This window comes from Vipera ursinii (genome assembly GCF_947247035.1).
Source record: "Vipera ursinii genome assembly, chromosome: 4".
In the NCBI taxonomy this organism is placed as follows: domain Eukaryota; kingdom Metazoa; phylum Chordata; class Lepidosauria; order Squamata; family Viperidae; genus Vipera; species Vipera ursinii.
This window is the reverse complement of record NC_139514.1, coordinates 17,083,287-17,102,654: the sequence shown is the minus strand read 5'-3', so window position 1 is coordinate 17,102,654 and position 19,368 is coordinate 17,083,287. Positions and strand designations below refer to the sequence as shown.

The following is a 19,368-nucleotide window of genomic DNA, read 5'->3' as shown; positions in this document are numbered from 1 at the left end:
AAAGCAATCTCAGCAATTAGCTGAGCTTATTGAGGAGAAGAATACAGAAATAAGGGCAGACATCTTACTTGCATTTCAAGGCATGGCTGTTTGTATTGAACGAATGGATGAGAAAGTGGAAGAACTTAGCCAAAATAATATGAGATTAGATGCCAAAATGACGGATGCTGAAACAGTGATGGAAAAGATTGATGACGATTTATTATTGGTCCAGCATAGAGAGATGGAGTTTGCCGTGAGAATTAGAGGGTTGAAGGAAGACCCTAAGGAAAATTTGAAAAAAGTAGTTTCAGAAGCTCTTGAACAGGTTCTGGGGCGCTCAGCAGAAGATATTATGGTGGATATAGATAAAATATTTTGTGTTAATTCCTGGATTGCAAGACAAAGGAAGCTACCTAGAGATGTGGTGGTTTATTTTACAAAGAGAGCAATTAGAAATGAGGTTATTTAAGCCTTTTATAATAACAAATTTACAGTTGCAGAGCAAGAAGTTTTAATTTTAAAAGAGATCCCTCCAAGAATTTTAAGGAGAAGGAAAGAATTTGCTTTTCTGGCAGAAGAATTAAGAAGATGGGATATCCAGTTCAGATGGGAGATCCCAGTAGGTATGGTGGTGATGCACGCAGGCACGAGATACCGTCTTTTCACAGTTTTACAGGCACGTGATTTTTATGCCAATATTTTGAAGGCAGGCCCCATACCACTTCTGGAATCTAAAAGGAAGAATGGCGAAGGAGAGCGTCAACCACAAAGTGAGAGTATACAAGGTGCTGAAGGAGTTACGCAGTTGAAAGATGGAGAATTCCAGAAAGCTACAGGAGTGGATCAGATTTCAGTACCAACGGAGGAGGTCAGAGACCAAAGAATGACACGCTCTGCAGCTAGACGAATGAGACAAGAGCAAGAACAGCAGAGAGTTATGATTGCATCTCAAAAACTTACTTACAGTGAAGCAGTGGGAGGAGCGAAGCCAAAGAGAGTGCAGGTGATGCTGGAAGAGGCGCTCCAAAAGCTTCAGGTCGCAAAAGATGGCGACAAAGCTTCTAACTTGGAATGTTAATGGTTTAAATTCACCACATAAGAGAAAGAAAATATTTCAATATTTAAAGCAATTTAAAAATGATGTTATTTGCTTACAGGAAACACATATTCGAGCGGATGATCAAAAGTACTTGGTAAACTTTAGGTTGGGCACACAGTTTATCACTTCTGCGCCTGATAAGAAAAATGGAGTTGTTATTTATGTTAAGAATACTTTAACAGTGAGTTTAATTGAAGCAGACAAACAAGTAAGATATGTTATAATTGAATTATTAATAGAAGGCAAGAAAACGCTTTTGGTTGGATTATATGCTCCTAATCAACAGCAAGGAGATTTTTACAATTTATTACACAGCAAGATTATTCAGTGGGATTATAAATCTTGTATTTTTATGGGAGATTGGAATGGTGTCTTGGATGTACAAATGGACAAGGGAGGTCTTTTTAAAAGTACGCCAAGTCATGCTAAACTGCCTAAATCTTTTTTTGAGATGAAGGATGACTTGGAATTGAGAGATGTTTGGAGAGAAAGGAACTTGCAAGAAAAAGACTTTAGTTTTTTCTCTGACAGGCATCAATCTTTTTCCAGGATCGACTTTGTATTAACTACTAATGATTTTTTTTCTAGGATTAAGAAGATCAAGATTTGTCCAAGAACTATATCTGATCATAGTCCAGTATGGTTGGAGATAGAAAAAGATAATGGGGACAGACGGTCTTGGCGTTTAAATGAAAATTTGTTTAGATATCAGGAAAATGTGGAAGAGTGTAAAAAACAGATGAAAGATTTTTTTAAAATTAATATGCATAAAGGTACTTCTATTGAGATGGTTTGGGATGCAATTAAAGCCTATATGAGAGGTGTATTAATATATTTGAACAATAAACATAGACGTAAATTGGAATTTAAGAGGAAAGAATTGGAGGATGAAATTAAGGATAAAGAAAAGGCTTTAATTCTGAATCCATCTGATGGGAAGATCAAAGAGGTAATTACCTTACTAAGGGGTCAGTTTGATATGTTAATGGCAAATCAAGTGGCAACTAACCTACGGTATGCTAGACATAACACTTTTTGTAATGCTAATAAACCGGGTAGATGGCTAGCTTACTTGTTAAGGAAGAAGCAAAGAGCTTGCAATATAGATAGAATAGAACATAAGGGTAAAGTAGTGTATCAGCAGAATCTTATTAAAAAGACTTTTGTTGATTTTTATTCTAAGTTGTATGCTAGAGATAAGATTAGAGATGTAGATATAGATGGATACTTGATGAATGCCAATATTCAAGAACAAAAGGAAGGGATGAACCAATTGATAACGGATGAAGAAATTTTTCTAGCAATTAAACAATTAAAAGTGGGTAAAGCACCGGGAACTGACGGTTTGACTGCTGTTTATTATAAAAATTTACAGTTAGAAATGGTGGAACCCTTAAGAGAATTGTTTAAGACAATTCAATTGGGAGGAGGAGTGCCTCCATCGTGGAAAACTGCCTTTATTTCGTTGATCCCGAAGGAAGATCAGGATGTTACCCAAGCCAAAAACTACAGTCCAATATCGCTTTTAAATACTGACTATAAGATATTTGCAAAAATTTTAGCCAATAGATTAATGAAGGTAATGCAACAAGTGATTCATAGTGATCAAACTGGATTTATAAGTGGTAGACAAATGAAGAATAATGTGAGACATATTGTAGATCTATTGGAATTCTTGGAAAGAAATAATCAGATCCCCGCAGCGCTGATCTTTTTGGATGCGGAAAAAGCTTTTGGTCAATTGGACTGGCAATTTTTGATGAAAGTATTAGAGAAAATGGAATTTGGGGAAAAATTTTTACAACCTATTAGCGTAATATATCAGAAGCAAACAGTTCGTATAATAGTAAATAACAGTTTGACAGAATCATGCAATATTGAAAAGGGTACAAGACATGGGTATCCGCTGTCACCTTTATTGTTTGTTTTAACATTGGAAATATTACTGTTTAAAATACGAGATTCAAATAAAATTAGGGGAATTCAAATAAGAGATCAGGATTACAGATTGAGGGCGTTTGCGGACGACCTGGTTATTACAGTAACTCAGCCGGATTACTCAGTTGTAGAATTGATGGAGATAATAATGTTATGGGAAAGTTTCTGGATTTAAGATAAACACACAAAAAACTAAAATATTGTCTAAGAATATGACTGTACCACAAAAGGCTGCTCTAGAAGAGCTAATGGGATTTGAAATAGTTACAAAGATTAAATATTTGGGGATATATCTGTCAGCCTCAAATGTGAATTTATATAGAAATAATTATGAAATGTTATGGGGAAAAATACAAAAATAATTAGATAGTTGGAAAAAATACAATTGTCTTTATTGGGAAGAATTGCAGAAGTGAAGATGAATTGCCAAAATTTTTCTTTTTGTTTCAAATGATACCTATACTTAAAAAGGATTTAAATCTGGAGGAATGGCAAAAAGGAATTAATAAATTTGTTTGGGCAGGGAAAAAGCCACGAGTTAAATTTAAGATAATGCAAGATACGCGTGAAAGAGGTGGTCTTAAAACTTCTAATTTTAAATTATATTATGAGGCTGCTGCTTTGTCATCGATAAGTGACTGGTTTAATTTAACACAAGGGAAATTATTAAATCTTGAGGGTCATGATTTGTTATTTGGTTGGCATGCATATTTATTGTATGATAAGAAGGTGGATAATGTGTTTAAGATACTTATTTTAAGGTATGCTCTGTTGCGAGTTTGGAAAAAGTAAGTTAAATTATAAGATACCAATTTGGGCAATACCTAAACATGCAATAGAAAATATAAATGTGGGATTCAAACAGGATGAGGAAGGAAATTTTAAGTCTAGAAAGGAATGTATGGCAATTAAAGCCATATAATATTTTAAAAGAAGAAAAGAATGTACAAACTTGGTTCCAGTATGGGCAATTACAGGCAAGATGGAAAGAGGATCAGAAAGCTGGCTTTTCGATGACTGATGAAAATTTGGTAAAACAAATTAGAGATCAAGGTCAAGCACATATTAAAAGGATATATAATGCATTGATAGAAATTGACTCAGAAACGGAACTTGTTAAAGATTGTATGATAAAGTGGGCCCAGAATTTTCAAGAAGTTATAACAATGGACACTTGGGAAAAGATCTGGGTTAGAAATGTAAAATTTACACAGGCCCAAAACTTAAGAGAGAATTTTTATAAAATGTTTTATAGGTGGCACTTAGACCCTAAAAAGTTAGCAAGTATGTATCCGAACTGCCAGCCCAAATGTTGGAGGTGTGGTTGTGAGGATGCAACATATTTTCATATATGGTGGACTTGTAAAAAGGTTAAAGCCTTTTGGATTAAAATTTGGTGGAATATGCAAAAGATATTTAAGAAAAGGATAAAGTTTTCTCCGCAATTGTTTTTATTGGGTATTATTACAGATACTACTGTTATAGACACTAAGTTGATGTTGCATCTAATTACGGTGGCAAGAGTTTTAGTTGCGCAATACTGGAAGAAGGAGGAATTGCCGACTATAGAAGAGTTTCCAACTTGGCGGAAATGGCAAAGATTTCGGCATATTTGAAAGATCAATCGCAACAAAGATATATTGTGGAATGGAGAAGATGGATTGAATATATTCAGAATAAATATGGGACTAAAAAGTTTCATTTAGCATTTGAATAAGTAGTGGATTTTTATGATGTATGATTAGTTATTTGTTACTTTATTAATATTATGACTATGGAGAGTTAAAGTCCGATAGAACTTAATGTTTTATTTTTGTTGTTAGCATATTTTAGTTTATGTTTGTATTATTATACCCTGTATTCAGCTCTGGGAAGTCGGGGAGGGGGGAGGGGAGGGAAGGGGAGGGTTGGGGAGAGGGGAGGGGGAGGAGGAAGTTCATTGTATTTAAAAATTGTAAAACTTTTCAATAAAAAAAAGTTTCACTAGTCTAGATACCTTGATATATGACATAGGTATATAATACACATAAACATACACAAGTAAATATAGATACTAGTAAATGTCCAGATATACAATATGTCTAATTTGATTTTCCAAATGCCATTACCAATGATTTTTGAAATACAGAAAAAAAACAGACAAATTAGTTTATTATGTTCTTAAAAATTTTAATTGCTAGTGCAAGGCTACCTCTAAGAAGACAAAGGTTTTAAAATAGTTTAATTGATTTATGTCTCCAAATCAACTCTCATTCACAGTAGTTGTTGTAAGTTAAATGTTTGCTATAACAGGCCCTGGTCAATTACATGACTGGGGGATTTTAAATCAGATGAAGTTTTCAAGTGGTCTGCAAGAAAAGTATACTGCAGTAATGCTAATAACCTGTTAACAAGATCCTTGTGACTGGAACAGATATCCATAAGGCAGAATTGGAGCACCAATTGAACAAAACATATTTGACTACACTGGAAACCTAATCAGTCAAGCTTAAAAGTGAATCTAAGAGTATAGAGTGTAGTTCAATCCACATGATCCAGTTTTCAGACACCCCTCTCTGGAGCCTTTCAGTTTGTACACCCATATTAATCTACACCAAGAACTAGACATTGATGCAGAACATCAACCACTTCCATGAATTATAATGCAAACAGGAAAAGATGTCATTCATATATTGATAGCTCCAAAACTCTTGAAAAAGTAACCCAGTAGCTTCAAGTAGAAAGCATGGCAAAATTGTCTACAATACATCTCTAAGAATTACCAAATATGCTTTTCCAAAGGGCAACTGGACATTCTAAGTTTTTTCTTGAAAACATTTTGCTTTTCATCCAAGAAGGCTCTTCAGTTCCCAATAACCATGACCTGGATGATTGAGAAACCCCATAGACACTTCTCTAGGAAGTCCTATGTACACCACAAAATAATATAATCTGTTCTAATATAATGACAACCATAAATATATAATGGTCAATATGAAGCAAGAGATGCTAGAGGTCCATCAAATCCAACTAGAAATCCATTATCTTGTCTATTTCCTGGCAGCCATATGCTAATATCTGCCTTAAACCTGTATGAAATGAAAGTAAGTAGATCTAGAATCCAGCAGTAAAAAAATGTGCAGATGTGTCTATAAAAATTCACAAAGCACTTTCCTACTGTACTGTGAAGGAATTAAATTATATATAGTACCATTTTCAAATTAATATAATAATGTAAACATTGAAATAGGCATTGCAAAACAGTAGATTATCTCAGTAAGGAAGAATAAGTGTAGCTCTGTGTTGAAATAAGGGATTCTTGGTACTCTCTGTGTTTGGTTGTACTCTTGCAAATGTTTCATTACCCAAACCAGGTAACATTATCTGTGCTAGTTTGGGTAATGTCTGCAAGAAAACAACCAAGCTCAGAGAGCACCAAGGACCCCTCAGTAGATTATCTTCTAGACAATTTTGTTTTTCACTCTGAAGAAAATTGATGAATACCCTTAAGACTTTCCAATGCATCAAACCTTACTCTGACTAGGCTGGTAGTTTTCTATCCCAACTTAAAAGGAACAGGCCTGTGACTTGGAGATTTTCTTGGAGTTAGTGTTACTGCTGAATTTGCAGCAAGGGAACACATTAATCATGATGTGTTTGCCCAGCTTCAGCTAGTTTGCCAATTGGTGCTGAAGTTGGAGTCAGAGGACTTGGCAACAATGATTCATGCTCACATCTCTTAAAATTAGACTACTATAATGTACTTTACATTACATTATCTTTGAAGAATATTCAAAAGTGCAAAATTTGATAGACTACCTCCTAGCAAGAGTAAGCCATGGTGGTTATATCATACAGATTTTCAGGAGCTATATTAGTGACTTATAGAGTACTTAAATCAAAATCAAAATCACATGAAGTATTAGTACCGCTTGATAAATCCTTAGTAAGACTACACCTGGAATACTGCATCCAGTTTTGATTAAAGCAATATTAAAAAGATATTGAGACATTGGAAAGAGTGCAGAGAAAAACAACTAGGATGACTAGGGGGCTGGAGGCTAAAACACATGAAGAATGGTTGTAGGAATTGGGTGTGTCCAATCTAGTGAAAAGAAGGATTAAGGGAAACATGATAGCAGTGTTCCAGTGTTTGAGGGGCTGCCACAAAGAAGAGGGGATCAATTTATTTTCCAAAGCACCAGAAGGCAAGACAAGAAGCAATAGATGGAAACTGCTCATGGCGAAAAGCAACCTGGAACTAAGGAGAAACTTTCTAACAACAATCAGAAGTTATAGGTGCTTCATCACTGGAGGTTTTTAAGAAAAACTGGACAGCTACCTGTCTGAAATGGTATAGGGTATCCTGCTTGAAAGGGACGCGGTGGCTCAGTGGGTTAGGAGGCTGAGCTTGTCGATCAGAAGGTCGGCAGTTTGGTGGGTTGAATCCTGAGTGCCGCGTAACAGAGTGAGCGCCTGTTACTCGTCCCGGCTTCTGCCAACCTAGCAGTTCGAAAGCATGTAAAAAATGCAAGTAGAAAAATAGGGACCACTCCGGTGGGAAGGTAACAGCGTTCTGTGCGCCTTTGGCGTCCAGTCATGCCGGCCACATGACCACGGAGACATCTTTGGACAAGCGCTGGCTCTTCGGCTTTGAAACGGAGATGAGCACCGGCCCCTAGAGTCGGAGACGACTAGCACGCATGTGCGGGGGAACCTTTACCTTTACCTATCCTGCTTGAGCAGGTAATTGAACTGGAAGATCTTCCAACTCTATTCTGATTGATTGATATATGGATACAAGTCAAAACTATAAAATATGGCTTGGTTCCTAACACCTTTAGGTTGCTAAGCCAATCTTAATGTATATACTTGCTCTGAAATCCAAATACCAAAATGAACCCAAATGAACAAAAACAATGAAACTTTGGAAAAGGCTGATTTTTTTTATAACAATGTAACCAAAAAATTCTTCACACCTTCATAGCGTTGGAAACTGTGCTCTCCAAATAAAACCAGTTTATTTTTGGAAAGGGTGATCAAGTAGATTTCACCCAATGGATTGTTGGGGGGAGGGCAGTGGAGGCAATGTTTATTGTGACCCTTGTTGTTGCAATAGCTTCTCCCAAGTGGTATAGCTGTAGCCTAATCTTTGTCTTTATAAAAGTAATTAAAACAGTGTTGTTCAACATGCCTATTGGCACGTGACTATCACTACCAAAATGGTCACTGGTGAGAGCATGTTATACTTTGTTTTAATGTTATTAGTTTATGCTAGTTGAATGAGCAAATGATCTCCAGTTGTAGTAATGAAGTCAAGTAAGCACACCAGGACTAAGAGCAGATAGAAAGAAAGCCAACTAATAACAGCTATAACACCAGCCTTAGAACTGACAATGAAGAAATTGATTAAATAAATAGTTTCTAATAGTTTATAATTGACTATCAAGAGTAAGGAACTAGCACAGAAGAAATATGCTGCAGACCAGCACTTGGTAGAGCAGAAATAAATAAAAATTACTTGGGGCTGGGAAAAAGAAAATAATGTATGACGGTTACCCCTAAATTTGGGGATTTTTTTTCCTCTCTAGAACACGCAAGTGCATTAATGCAGCTACTCTTTAAAGCAGCAGTGTCTTTTTTCACACTTCTGTATGAAGCTGCAAAAAAAATGCAGCTGCTGTGGTGAGGTGCAAGATAACCTATTAAAATCAACCACTTCTTTCAGGTTTAAAAAGATGGGAAAATCACACAACATTAAAAAGATGCAACACTTATACCACTGCATGTTGGTATCACCGTCATTATTTATGATGTATCTTTAACTACTCATTCTGAAGAATATCTCTGCATGATAATATTTGGGGATACCTTCCTGTCACCTTAATGCATTATATTTTCAAGGATGCTTCTAAATAGTTTCTAATGAGCAGGAGGATTTTAAATATTGATACCAATGCATTTGTGAATAACACCAAGAAAATAGCCCAGCAATGTCAGAAAAGTCTAAAGTCTATTACGCTATCTCAATATTGCAGGAACCAGAATAAATCTATGCATATATTTGCTGGTGCAGGTACACAAGTCTCTTGAAGCCAATAATTCACTCAAAATATAAATGCTGTCCAGTCCAGTCACAAAATAATGGAATAATGGAAAAAAAGGAATATCCCATAACACATATGTAACTTGTAAAATGTAATTAGAAGTCATAGTAGGAACCAAACATAAAAAAAATTAGTCTGATGCTATTGTTACCAATAACTCCAGTGGAAGTTGAATGCTAATCATAATTATCTCCAAATTGTCCAAGCCAATGCAGGAACAGGAGCCATTATAGTGCTTTCAGTCATCAATCATACTCTGTTGATTAGCAGCATTAAATGCAAACCAAACAGTGGGGAGTAAACTGATCTAAACACCTTGATGCAACAGAGTAATGTATAACAGCAAATTATTTGCTCATTGCACTGCTACGATTAATAATTCCTTGATTACAAAAGACATTATAAGCTGTGGATGTCTGGTAAATTGTAGAATTAGTCCATTGGTTCCTATAACCTTCCCTAAAGTATAATCTATTTAGGATTACCTCAGAAATTCCCAAGTAATAGATTTTCCATGATCTGCATTTGCAAGTTGCTTCAGACAAATCTGATTAAACTAAAGCAAAGCTCTGCTAAGAGAAGCTGATTGATAAGAGATACAACCAATTGCATACATAGCTGTAGTATATACCTATATGACAGCCTAAGGACAAATAAAAATTTTCAGATGAAAAGGACCATGTTTACAGAGGGAAAATGTGACAACCTAATTTTAGAGTTATCTTTTCTAACTTGGTTTTGTCCTCTCTTGTGCAATAGAAACCTGAGGATGTTTCAGAAGAAATGGCATGCAATGTTGCAATGTGCTTCCCATTAATTATCTGTTTTGGAAAGAAAAGTCCTCATACAAGTGCAAAAGCTAACTTACTACACATACATTGGGATGGTATAACATATATTCACACACATACCCCATGTTGTTAAAGTGTACTTAATTCTATCATAATAGTAGAATGTATTCCTACATATATTCAGATTATTATCATCATCATAAAAAACATTATAATCAACTTATAGCCCTCTTCTTAAAGGTATAGCTATAAGCTTTATGATAACTAGTGATGAAATTGTCTATGTCCATATTCAACTAGACCTATTTTTTTAAGCACACTTTTCTCCCATCTGCAAGAAAACACAAGAGCAATGTATGAAAAGCCTAACACATAATAGGAAGAAATGTGAACTATACTAACATAAATGATATCATCTTTATAGAACCACAGTGGAATCCATATGCTCAAATCATCTGTTTTTCCTATATCTGAGGGCCTGGAGAAAATCGAGATAGAAGAAACTTATCATGACATTTATACAGAGTCAAACAAATATTGTAGTTACAAAAACAAACTAATGTATCATTAGCTCCAAAATTTTCTACAGTATCATTCCTGATTGTGTAAATTCATCTTTTCACACAGATTTCGCTGTTTTGTTTATTGCCTTTAATTCCCCAAATGGTCCAGATAGTGCAGATTCAATAAATAACCCCTTCAAGACAACATGAAATAAAACTAAGTGACCACATCTTAATTCTTTGAGGTTTGACTTTATATCAATATCCATTTATGTCCAATAGCTGTAGAGACTTTTATACAGATTGGTTTTCAGAACTACTATACAAAGACACACAAACACATACACAGACACACTTATGCATTTCATCAGAATTTCTGTTAATTTTCTCCTTCTTTTGCACGCACGAATCAATCCAAAATTATGTTTTATGGAATCATATTGGTTCTTATACTGTACATGTTTGCCACAGTATTAGTGCATTTTTTTCCATAAATATTTTTAATTAGGTTAGAACATATCACACATCTGTGCTCTTGAAGTCTCTGTCAACCCAGCTAATGCAATCACATGGAAACCAATGTCCTCCAGCTATCAGACAATTGATTTTTGCAGGATTCTGCTCTTGTGTAGCTTAAGGGACATGCAATGTGTTCATTCATTTGTTAGACCATTCACTCTTACTTCATTAAGAGGGAATATTTCTCTTTAGTATAAGATTAAAATATTCTACTCCTTCTTCTGCAAAAACCAACCAAAGAACACCTCTTAAAATATGTACCCAAAGCTCAGTGTTAGTTACCATAAAATATATGATATAGTCAGTTTAGTTTCAATCCATTTGAAGAGAAATACAAAATACATGCTGAGATATCTTCCACTGAAATAAATGGGATTTCATTTTATTGACATTGTACCCAAAGGGTACAACTTTGAGATAAAAAAATGTAAATGGAATGATAACTTGTGCACAGAGTACATATAAATTATGCACAGATTTTTCTCTTCAAGATTTTCTATATATGGCATAATTTATCAACCATGCATTATTGGAATAGGGTATTCCTCTAATTATCAGTGACAAAAAAGAGAACAATGAGTAAAAAAATAGCACAATCCAAGAGAAAATAACTTTTAGTCTTAACTTTCAAATACATGACCCTTAAATAAAAACAAATCTTGCTTCTCTCTCTCTCTCTCTCTCTCTCTCTCTCTCTCTCACACACACACACACACACACACACACACACACACACACACACAAACACTATAGGTCACAGGAAAAATATTCTATAGTACTACAACATATATTTTCTAAAACTGCAGAGGGTTACATAGGAAGAGTTTCTGAAACTTATTGGTTAAGAGCACTTCAACTTGTGAACATGCAGCATGAATTCCAGTTATGAAATTCATGCCCATTGTCTAAAACCCCCTGAGAATATTACAACCCTTCTTCCTCAGAAACATCTTGGAAAAACCATTTCCTATAATATATAATATAATAATTCACATGTAATGCAGCAGAGGACATTTAGCATAAAAACATCTGAAGACAAAGGGACCAAAACTTTCTTAAATTAGAAGCTTCCTTGTAAGGTCAGGGAAAACTTAAAAGAAGGGTTCCATTTCACTAGGCCGTTGTCCTGCAGTTCCCCTTTGGAACTGGGTTAAGACTCTCATGTTGATATTTTGATGCAAAAGAGTGTGTTACATATTAAAGCGCAAAAGCTCCATTTGAAAACAACACAAGGAACGTGCTTTAAAACCTTCAGCAGCACATTCCGATTTTTAACACCATGACAGAAACAGTATCTGAAACTTCTTGTTTAAGGATCATATATCTTTTGAGAAAATACAAAACCTTTTTTTAAGTGTCGTGCCCATTTTTTTTTAAAACATCTCTTATTTGTTGTAGTATTGCAGGTTTACAGTCCACGTATGGCTGGCTTCTACCCTAAACTTCAAATAGATCTTATGTATTTATGTACATTTCTATAGAAAAATATCACAAATATTATTATCAAGCTGGGATACATCCAGTATGATCTTCAGAAGCATCCCTTTTTTAAATCCATCACATTTAAGCACATCCTTTCTCTTTAAACAAGTCCACGTACATAAGTGCATATATACAGAGGCATAATTCCAGTTATGTGTTCACTCAAGTAGATTAGACATTAACTGGACTTGACACCAATGTATGGATGTATGGAGACATATCCAGAGGATGTATGCATTACAAGATAATAAGAGACATTTACAACCCAGAATATAGGAGTAAGGCAGCCACAAGTGACATCACCAGACCAACTGCAGTGTCAAGTCACTCCAATATATAACCATGCACATCACTGCTCTCACAGCCTTCGCTCTGCTCTCAGAGATCAGAAAGCATTTCTGATTGCAAATATCAGAGCCACTTTCCAAACACAGCCAAGGATGCCATATCTTGTTGGCATACAGGAAAGATTGTGGAGGTTGTTAAATTGATCAAGACATTCATGCTTTTAAAAAGAACTACAAAATGCATCACCATAGAAACCCAAAAGTAAGAAACTACAGTAATAATACTAAAGTAAATGCCACATCCAGTTATTCAATACAAGTCAGCCTAAGGGATTTCACCAACGACAGAAAGTAACTGGGGATTCAATGCATCCAGGAGATGGGACTTAAAAATTCAAGGTTTTTTTCCCCCCTGCCCCTAAGGGATGTTAACTATAACATTACCCTCATTTCACTATCATGTGATCATAACTTTAGATAAATGGTTATTTTACTTACAGGCATTTGTTACAGCGAAGCTATTTGCTGTTTCGATGTTGTCTACGTGAGGAACCAAATTAAAAGGTGCTTCAGATACATTGGGGCTGGTGTTGTGAAGAAAAATTGCTAATCGAAAAGCAGTATATTCCTGATCTGTGTTTCTGATGAAGAGACCACCTATCAGTAAATAAATGATAGAAAAGGAGGAAAATGTATTGGTTATTTTTATGCCAGCCCTTGTTAAGTAGCTTTCCTATTAATCATCAAATTCATGTTTATGAACATAAAAGACTGAAAGCTTGGAAGACTTTTAGACTCCCAGCTTTGAGTCTCCCCCCCCCCTGAAACATGGGCTTTTCAAATCTCCTATTACTCCTTTCTTTACATATCTGCTAGGACAAGAATGACCTTTGAAACCATTTACCTTTCATCTATGTGAATGGGCTAAATTGGCCCTCCCCATCTAAAGCGGCTTGCAGATTAAAGAGAACAGAGCTTTCAAAATACAGCCAAAGGTTTTTAAGTATGCCAGAGATGAGACCTTATGCACTCATATACCTCAAGATATGCCTTCCTTTTTTTTAATGGGCTGATCCTAGAAAAGGGTAAAGAAGAATTTGGGGGAGAGAACATCAAGAACTTTCCTCTTCTGCAGCCTCTGGGCAGGCAAGAAGTTGCTCAGCCTTATTAACAGCATCTTTAGGAGTGCACGACGAGAAATGATGCAGTGGTTTAGCTGGAACTGGAATTGATTCAAGGGCTGAGTCCCATCCAAAGAGGGGGAGAACGAAGACAACTGACCCGGGGCAGAGACAAGTGGGAAAGGGATGCTAGGGAGACCTTGTTTTTTTTTTAAAAAGAAAGAAAAGAAATCATAACCAAGTTTCAAAGTGATGGTACCCAAGACTACCTAACTGGGGTAGACCACCACCATCACCAGCTCCGGCCCCTCGACCAATAGCTTACTGCAATGGGCAGGCTGGGCTAAGAGGAGCTTTACGGAGGATCTTGGAAAAACGGTGCATTTCAGAGGTGGGAACATCTTCCTAAGTTTGAACACACATCGCACACATGCATATATACATAGATCCACCCGTCTTGCCGACCATAACAGGCACAGCCGCTAGTCTCTCCCCCCACCACCACCCCCAGCCCACCCCGCATCCCTGCCTTCACAAAGACACGTGAGGGGACGGGAAAAGGGCACTCAGGGACACTTGATCCCCTCTTTCCGAAATGGAAAGCTGTGGCTGGAATCGGAGTTGCCCATCCACTTTCTCCTCTCCCTCCATTCCGTGCCACCCCGCCGGTTCTCTGCCCCCTCCCGAGCCCAATGCAGCGCTTACCTATTTGCACGCTGCTAGGAAAAGCGCCCATTGCAAGTCCCCAAAATCCGGAAAACAACAAGACAAGCTGTCTGCAAATAATCCTCATCTTCTTCTTTCTCTTTGCCTCCCTGGGTCTCCTCCTCCTCCTCCTCCTCCTCCCGCGCTCTTCCTATATGTTGTTCAGAGAGGCATTGAGGATGTGTGGGGGTGATGTCGGGAGAAGGAAGGGGGGGGAAAAGACTGGACACCAAATTGAGGGGGGGGAACGGGGAGGGGAAGCCAAACGAAAGGGAAAAGGGGAAAGAGAAGAGGGTGGCTGTTCTCTTCTTTCCTTCTCTTTCTTTCCTTCTCCCCTCCCTCCCCGCCTGCTCGCCTGCCTTCCCCCCCCCCTCCACCCCACTCAGCGAGCCATCCTGCCGAGGCGCCTCTTTCCCGCAGTCTCCATAACCTCGGCAGAGGTTTCGGTCCGACTGCAAAGGTTTCACGCGCAAAAGATGGAGGAGAGAGTTGAGCGGTGAGAGCAGAGGAGTCTACTGGTCGCCGCCGCCGCCGCCGCTGCGCTGGGAAACCTAAACCTGCGCTATTCCTCCCGCCCTCCTGCTCCGGCCGCCGCTACCCTGGCTGTCCTTTTCTGTTTCTCGCCCGCCCGCCTTCCCGCCCTGGCTCCTTTCGGCAGACACGCAAACACAGCCGCGCCACCCGAACCGCCACCGCGCGGTGGGCATTCCCACAGCAGCGCCTCGGACGCCAATCCTGCCTTAACCCCGCCCAGATAAAGGCGCTCGGAAGAGCCGAGCGGCGGGGAGGGATAAACGTGCCCTAAAAAGCAAGTTCAGGCGGGCTGGCCTTCGGGCTGGATCCCCTCGCCTCCCACTGGCCTGCGGTCCGCCCTTTACGGGCCAAAGAGGACTCGCTGCCCCCCCCCCTAGGAAGGGCGGCTCGCACGTGGGAGAACAGCCCCTCCTGCTGATATTACACGTGTGAACGGACTCCACGGAAACGGGCGGCCTGAATTCACCACAGCAAGTTCGACCCGGTTAGTTGTGGAGTGACATCTTAGATGGAATCTTAGCGTTCTGGGCGTACGGACAGCTTAGGGTTCCATAACTTGCAGGAAGGGGTGAACGTGGGCAGTTAGCCCCGGTTAAGCTCATGGTGTGGAGCTGCTGTTGGGTTTGAAGTGGAAAGGAGGGGGGATGCAGAGCTCATTCAGACTTGCAAGCCCTCGCTTAAAGCCTGAAAGCAGTCCCTGTGGGAGCTGTCCAGCAGTCTTTCTCAGTTTTAAACCACCCGATGTTTCGCACTACAATTCCCACCATCCATTTAGTACACGAAGAGCAGAAGCAAATTCTGCTGCAGAGATAGGTTGTATGCTTTTCACAGGTTTGCAGGCCACAACACATATCCAGGAGTATCCACAGCATATGGTCAAGAAAGAGAAGGTGACAATTGTGACCGTATGATCAAAGCTCTGTGCAACCCATACTAAAATTGGACTGAAATCATTCAAACATTTTCAGCCACCATTTTGATTTTTTTTGACAGTAGTCTGTAGACCGCCTTGGTTGCCAGTCAGGATATACAGCTTTCATTCGTGCCACATATAATGTATGTTAAAAGGACCAAAATGAGCCAAAGAAGCCAACAGTGATACAACGTAATGTCGTGTGAACTCTGAAATATAAAATCCCTGGTTCAGACTTCACCTCAACTCTGAATTCATTAATCAAGATACTATGATTTTGGAGTAATACAAGTTCATTTTAGGACTCTTAGAATTTTTATATATTTATTTATTTATTATTTATTAATTTAATTTATATACCGCCCTTCTCCCGAAGGACTCAGGGCGGTGAACAGGGCAATACATAAAAACTAGATACAAAAATTAAAAATTATTAAAACGTGATTAAACAATGCCCATAATAAATTAATACAGATTAAAAATTGAAGTCCATTTATAAAAATCCCACCTATAGCTAGTTATAAAAAAAAACCCTAGTCTTATTCACAACTCCCACTAGTAGCTTTGTATGTTTCCAAAACCCTGCAAAATTCCACTTTGGATGAGTCTATGCCCTTTTTGTTGTGAAATAAATCAGCTGTTCATAAATATAAAGGGAAGGAAAAACAGCGGTTTCCTAATTCAGGGAACCCCAAATAAATTCAAATAGGAATCGGTCTCTATGGTTCAGCATACTCAACTGATGTCAGAGTATAAAATATAAGAAGATCCTGCTAGATCAAGCCAATGCCCCATCTAGTCCAACATATTATGTTATAAATGGCTGACCAAAATTCACAGATATGGACAAGATGATTCTTGGCCTCTTCCACTGTTACTCCGCATCTTCTACTATTTAAATAGTTATTTCTTTAGTTCAGGGTTTGGAATGAGAAAACAACCATCAAAACGTTCTCTCTCTCTCTCTCTTCTCTTTCTCTCTCTCTTCTCTGTCTGTCTGTCTGTCTCTCTCTCTCTCTCTGTTTCTCTCTTCTCTCTCACACCTCTCTCTCTCCTCTCCCTCTTCTTTTTTCCTCTTCCATTCTTGGGGGAATGCCTGGTCAAATCCTTGGAGTTTTCTTAGTAAAAGTTTTGAGAAGTGGTTCACCCTTGTCCCCTTTCCTGAGCTGAGAAAAAGACCAGCACAAAACCACCCAGCTGGTATTATATCCAAGGTGAACTAGAAGTGCTAGATGCAAAAAAATCAGAACCATTTGTAAGTTTTCAGCATAGATAATTTATTGAAGCTTATACAAAACAATCTAGTCAATTAATGGTCAAGAATAAATTGGTGCTAGATAAGGGTCCACAGAATTCATGGTGAACTAGATTTGGATTTCTTGTGGTAACCAATGATTCTAAACCGATGATATATTTAACTTCTCCCTCCAGGTTTGCCCATTCTTCTCTTAACTCTCAACTATCTCTTGGCTTCTAGCCTGATGTTTTAACTAGTACAGCAAACAGTCTCCATCTTAATCCTCCATTAATTTTTCTTGCCCTTATTTAAAATATATAAATCAGTAGTCAGAATCATTTCTTATGGCAGCACATTCATAATTATTTATGTGTAAAATATAGATGCATTTTTAATCTTCTTACACATTGTTTTCTTGTATAACCTCTGTTTTATGTGTCTCTGTCCACATTTTCATCCCATGCATAATACATATATATCACATCTCCTCTTATTCACCATGGCTCTAATTAAAATGCCCCAATTGCTGCAATCTTTGCTTGTAGGGTGATAATAATTTTGGATGCTTTTTTAATATCTCTCTCCCTGATTCCCCACAGCATGACCAATCAAAATGGTTTCCATAACTATCTGGAACTATCTGGACAAACTCTGGTTTAAAACAAAATCATAAATGCAAATATATTTCTGCAACTGAGCACTTATTTTAAAGCTTTTTATCAATGAAGTGCTCAGTTTGAACTGAGTTGTATCCTGGGTACATATTGTATTGTTCATATTTGGCAAGTTTAATATGTGTAGACTTCAAATCTCAGGATTCTGTAGCCAGCATGAAGTTGGCAAGTTTGAAAATACTGGTTTAAAAGATTCTTCCATTAAACATGAAATTTGACATGACGTTATAAAGGATGTCCTCCATTATACTGTATATATTCTAAGATTATATACAAAAATAAATAATTATTATAACTAATCCAACAAAGAAGCTCTCTAAAATGTTGATTTTAATTCAAGATTTTGAAAACATTAGGATACAAAATCAGATACATATCCATTATCAATTTCTGGCCATATTATCACTGTGCCCAAAAGATCTGCATTTTCAGTGCAAACAATAAGCCCTGAACTACAGTTGAAGGGGGTTCCCGTTAAATCATAACAGTATGAGAAAACAATATATCTTTTTTGTCCTGTACATCACTTGTGGCATGTTTTTAGGAAGTGGCATCCACATCTAAGATTCATGTGTTGTCCTAAGTTAGCAAATATAGTGCTATATGTTGCTGGTGTTTGATTTATCCTCACAATGATCGTTGTTGTTCTATAATTCTTGGATCCAAGATTTCTGTGAGCACAACAAATAGTTTGGATGCTGTGAGATAATGTCTCTTTTGACCTAACAAAAAGGCACTTGATAGTCATGATTGTGAAGAGATTACTCATCTTCCTTTTCTACTGCTAGACTAAGGGAGGGGTTGAATGTAGGCTCTGTGTAGAACAGGAAATTACTAAGTTTTGGAATTGGCCTACAAAGATGCAGAAGCTTATTTTATGTTCGGGAAATGCCACGACACTCTGGATTTTCTTAGAAACAGAAAAGTTCTAGAAAATAAGAGGTAATGCTGGGCATCCTCAGCCTGTATATATACTGAAAGAAACCTTTTATCAGAGAAATATTATCAGTCTATGTGACTTTTTTTCAAGAAAGCTGAGCAGAAGTACTTCTGAAACTCCTCGTCACTTGGTATTCAATATTCATGCTTAACAATGTTTATAAATACATGGCTGCAGAGGAGCAAAAATAATAAATAGTAGAGTGAAATGTATGAAAGAGTTAAAAACAAATATAGTTAGACATGCTCTGGTCACCCTAATCATTTCCAAATATGAGGGCCATACAGATAAATTTCATGTTTACTGTTTGTTAAGGCAGAGGCCCCCAACCTTTTGTGCACCAGGGACCAGTTCTATGGAGAAAGACCAGAGGGGGTGTGGTTTTGTGTGCTGCCTGCATCCCGCAGATGGGTCTTCGCTTGTTGGCATGGTCCAGTTGCTGGTATGCTGCGGTCTGGTGCTGGTCCATGGACCAGGGGTTGGGGACCCCTGTGTTAAGGGACCAAATAGCTTCACCAAGTTACACAATTGCATAAAACCTTTAATTATATATGTTG

General features: G+C 37.7%; 1 protein-coding gene across 3 annotated transcripts in view; it reads right to left on the bottom strand.

The window, feature by feature from the left end:
• The window catches only part of GRIA4 (glutamate ionotropic receptor AMPA type subunit 4), a gene marked incomplete at both ends in the record, with an annotated part of 276,963 nt that extends 262,362 nt beyond the window's left edge, over positions 1-14,601 (bottom strand). For all 3 annotated transcript variants that reach the window (XM_083362410.1, XM_083362409.1, XM_083362411.1), the window contains 2 exons: positions 13,186-13,344; positions 14,514-14,601. In XM_083362410.1, coding sequence (XP_083218536.1) covers positions 13,186-13,344; positions 14,514-14,601 — 247 coding nt within the window. The remainder of the gene's footprint in view (positions 1-13,185; positions 13,345-14,513) is intronic.
• Between the last annotated feature and the right edge of the window lie 4,767 nt (positions 14,602-19,368).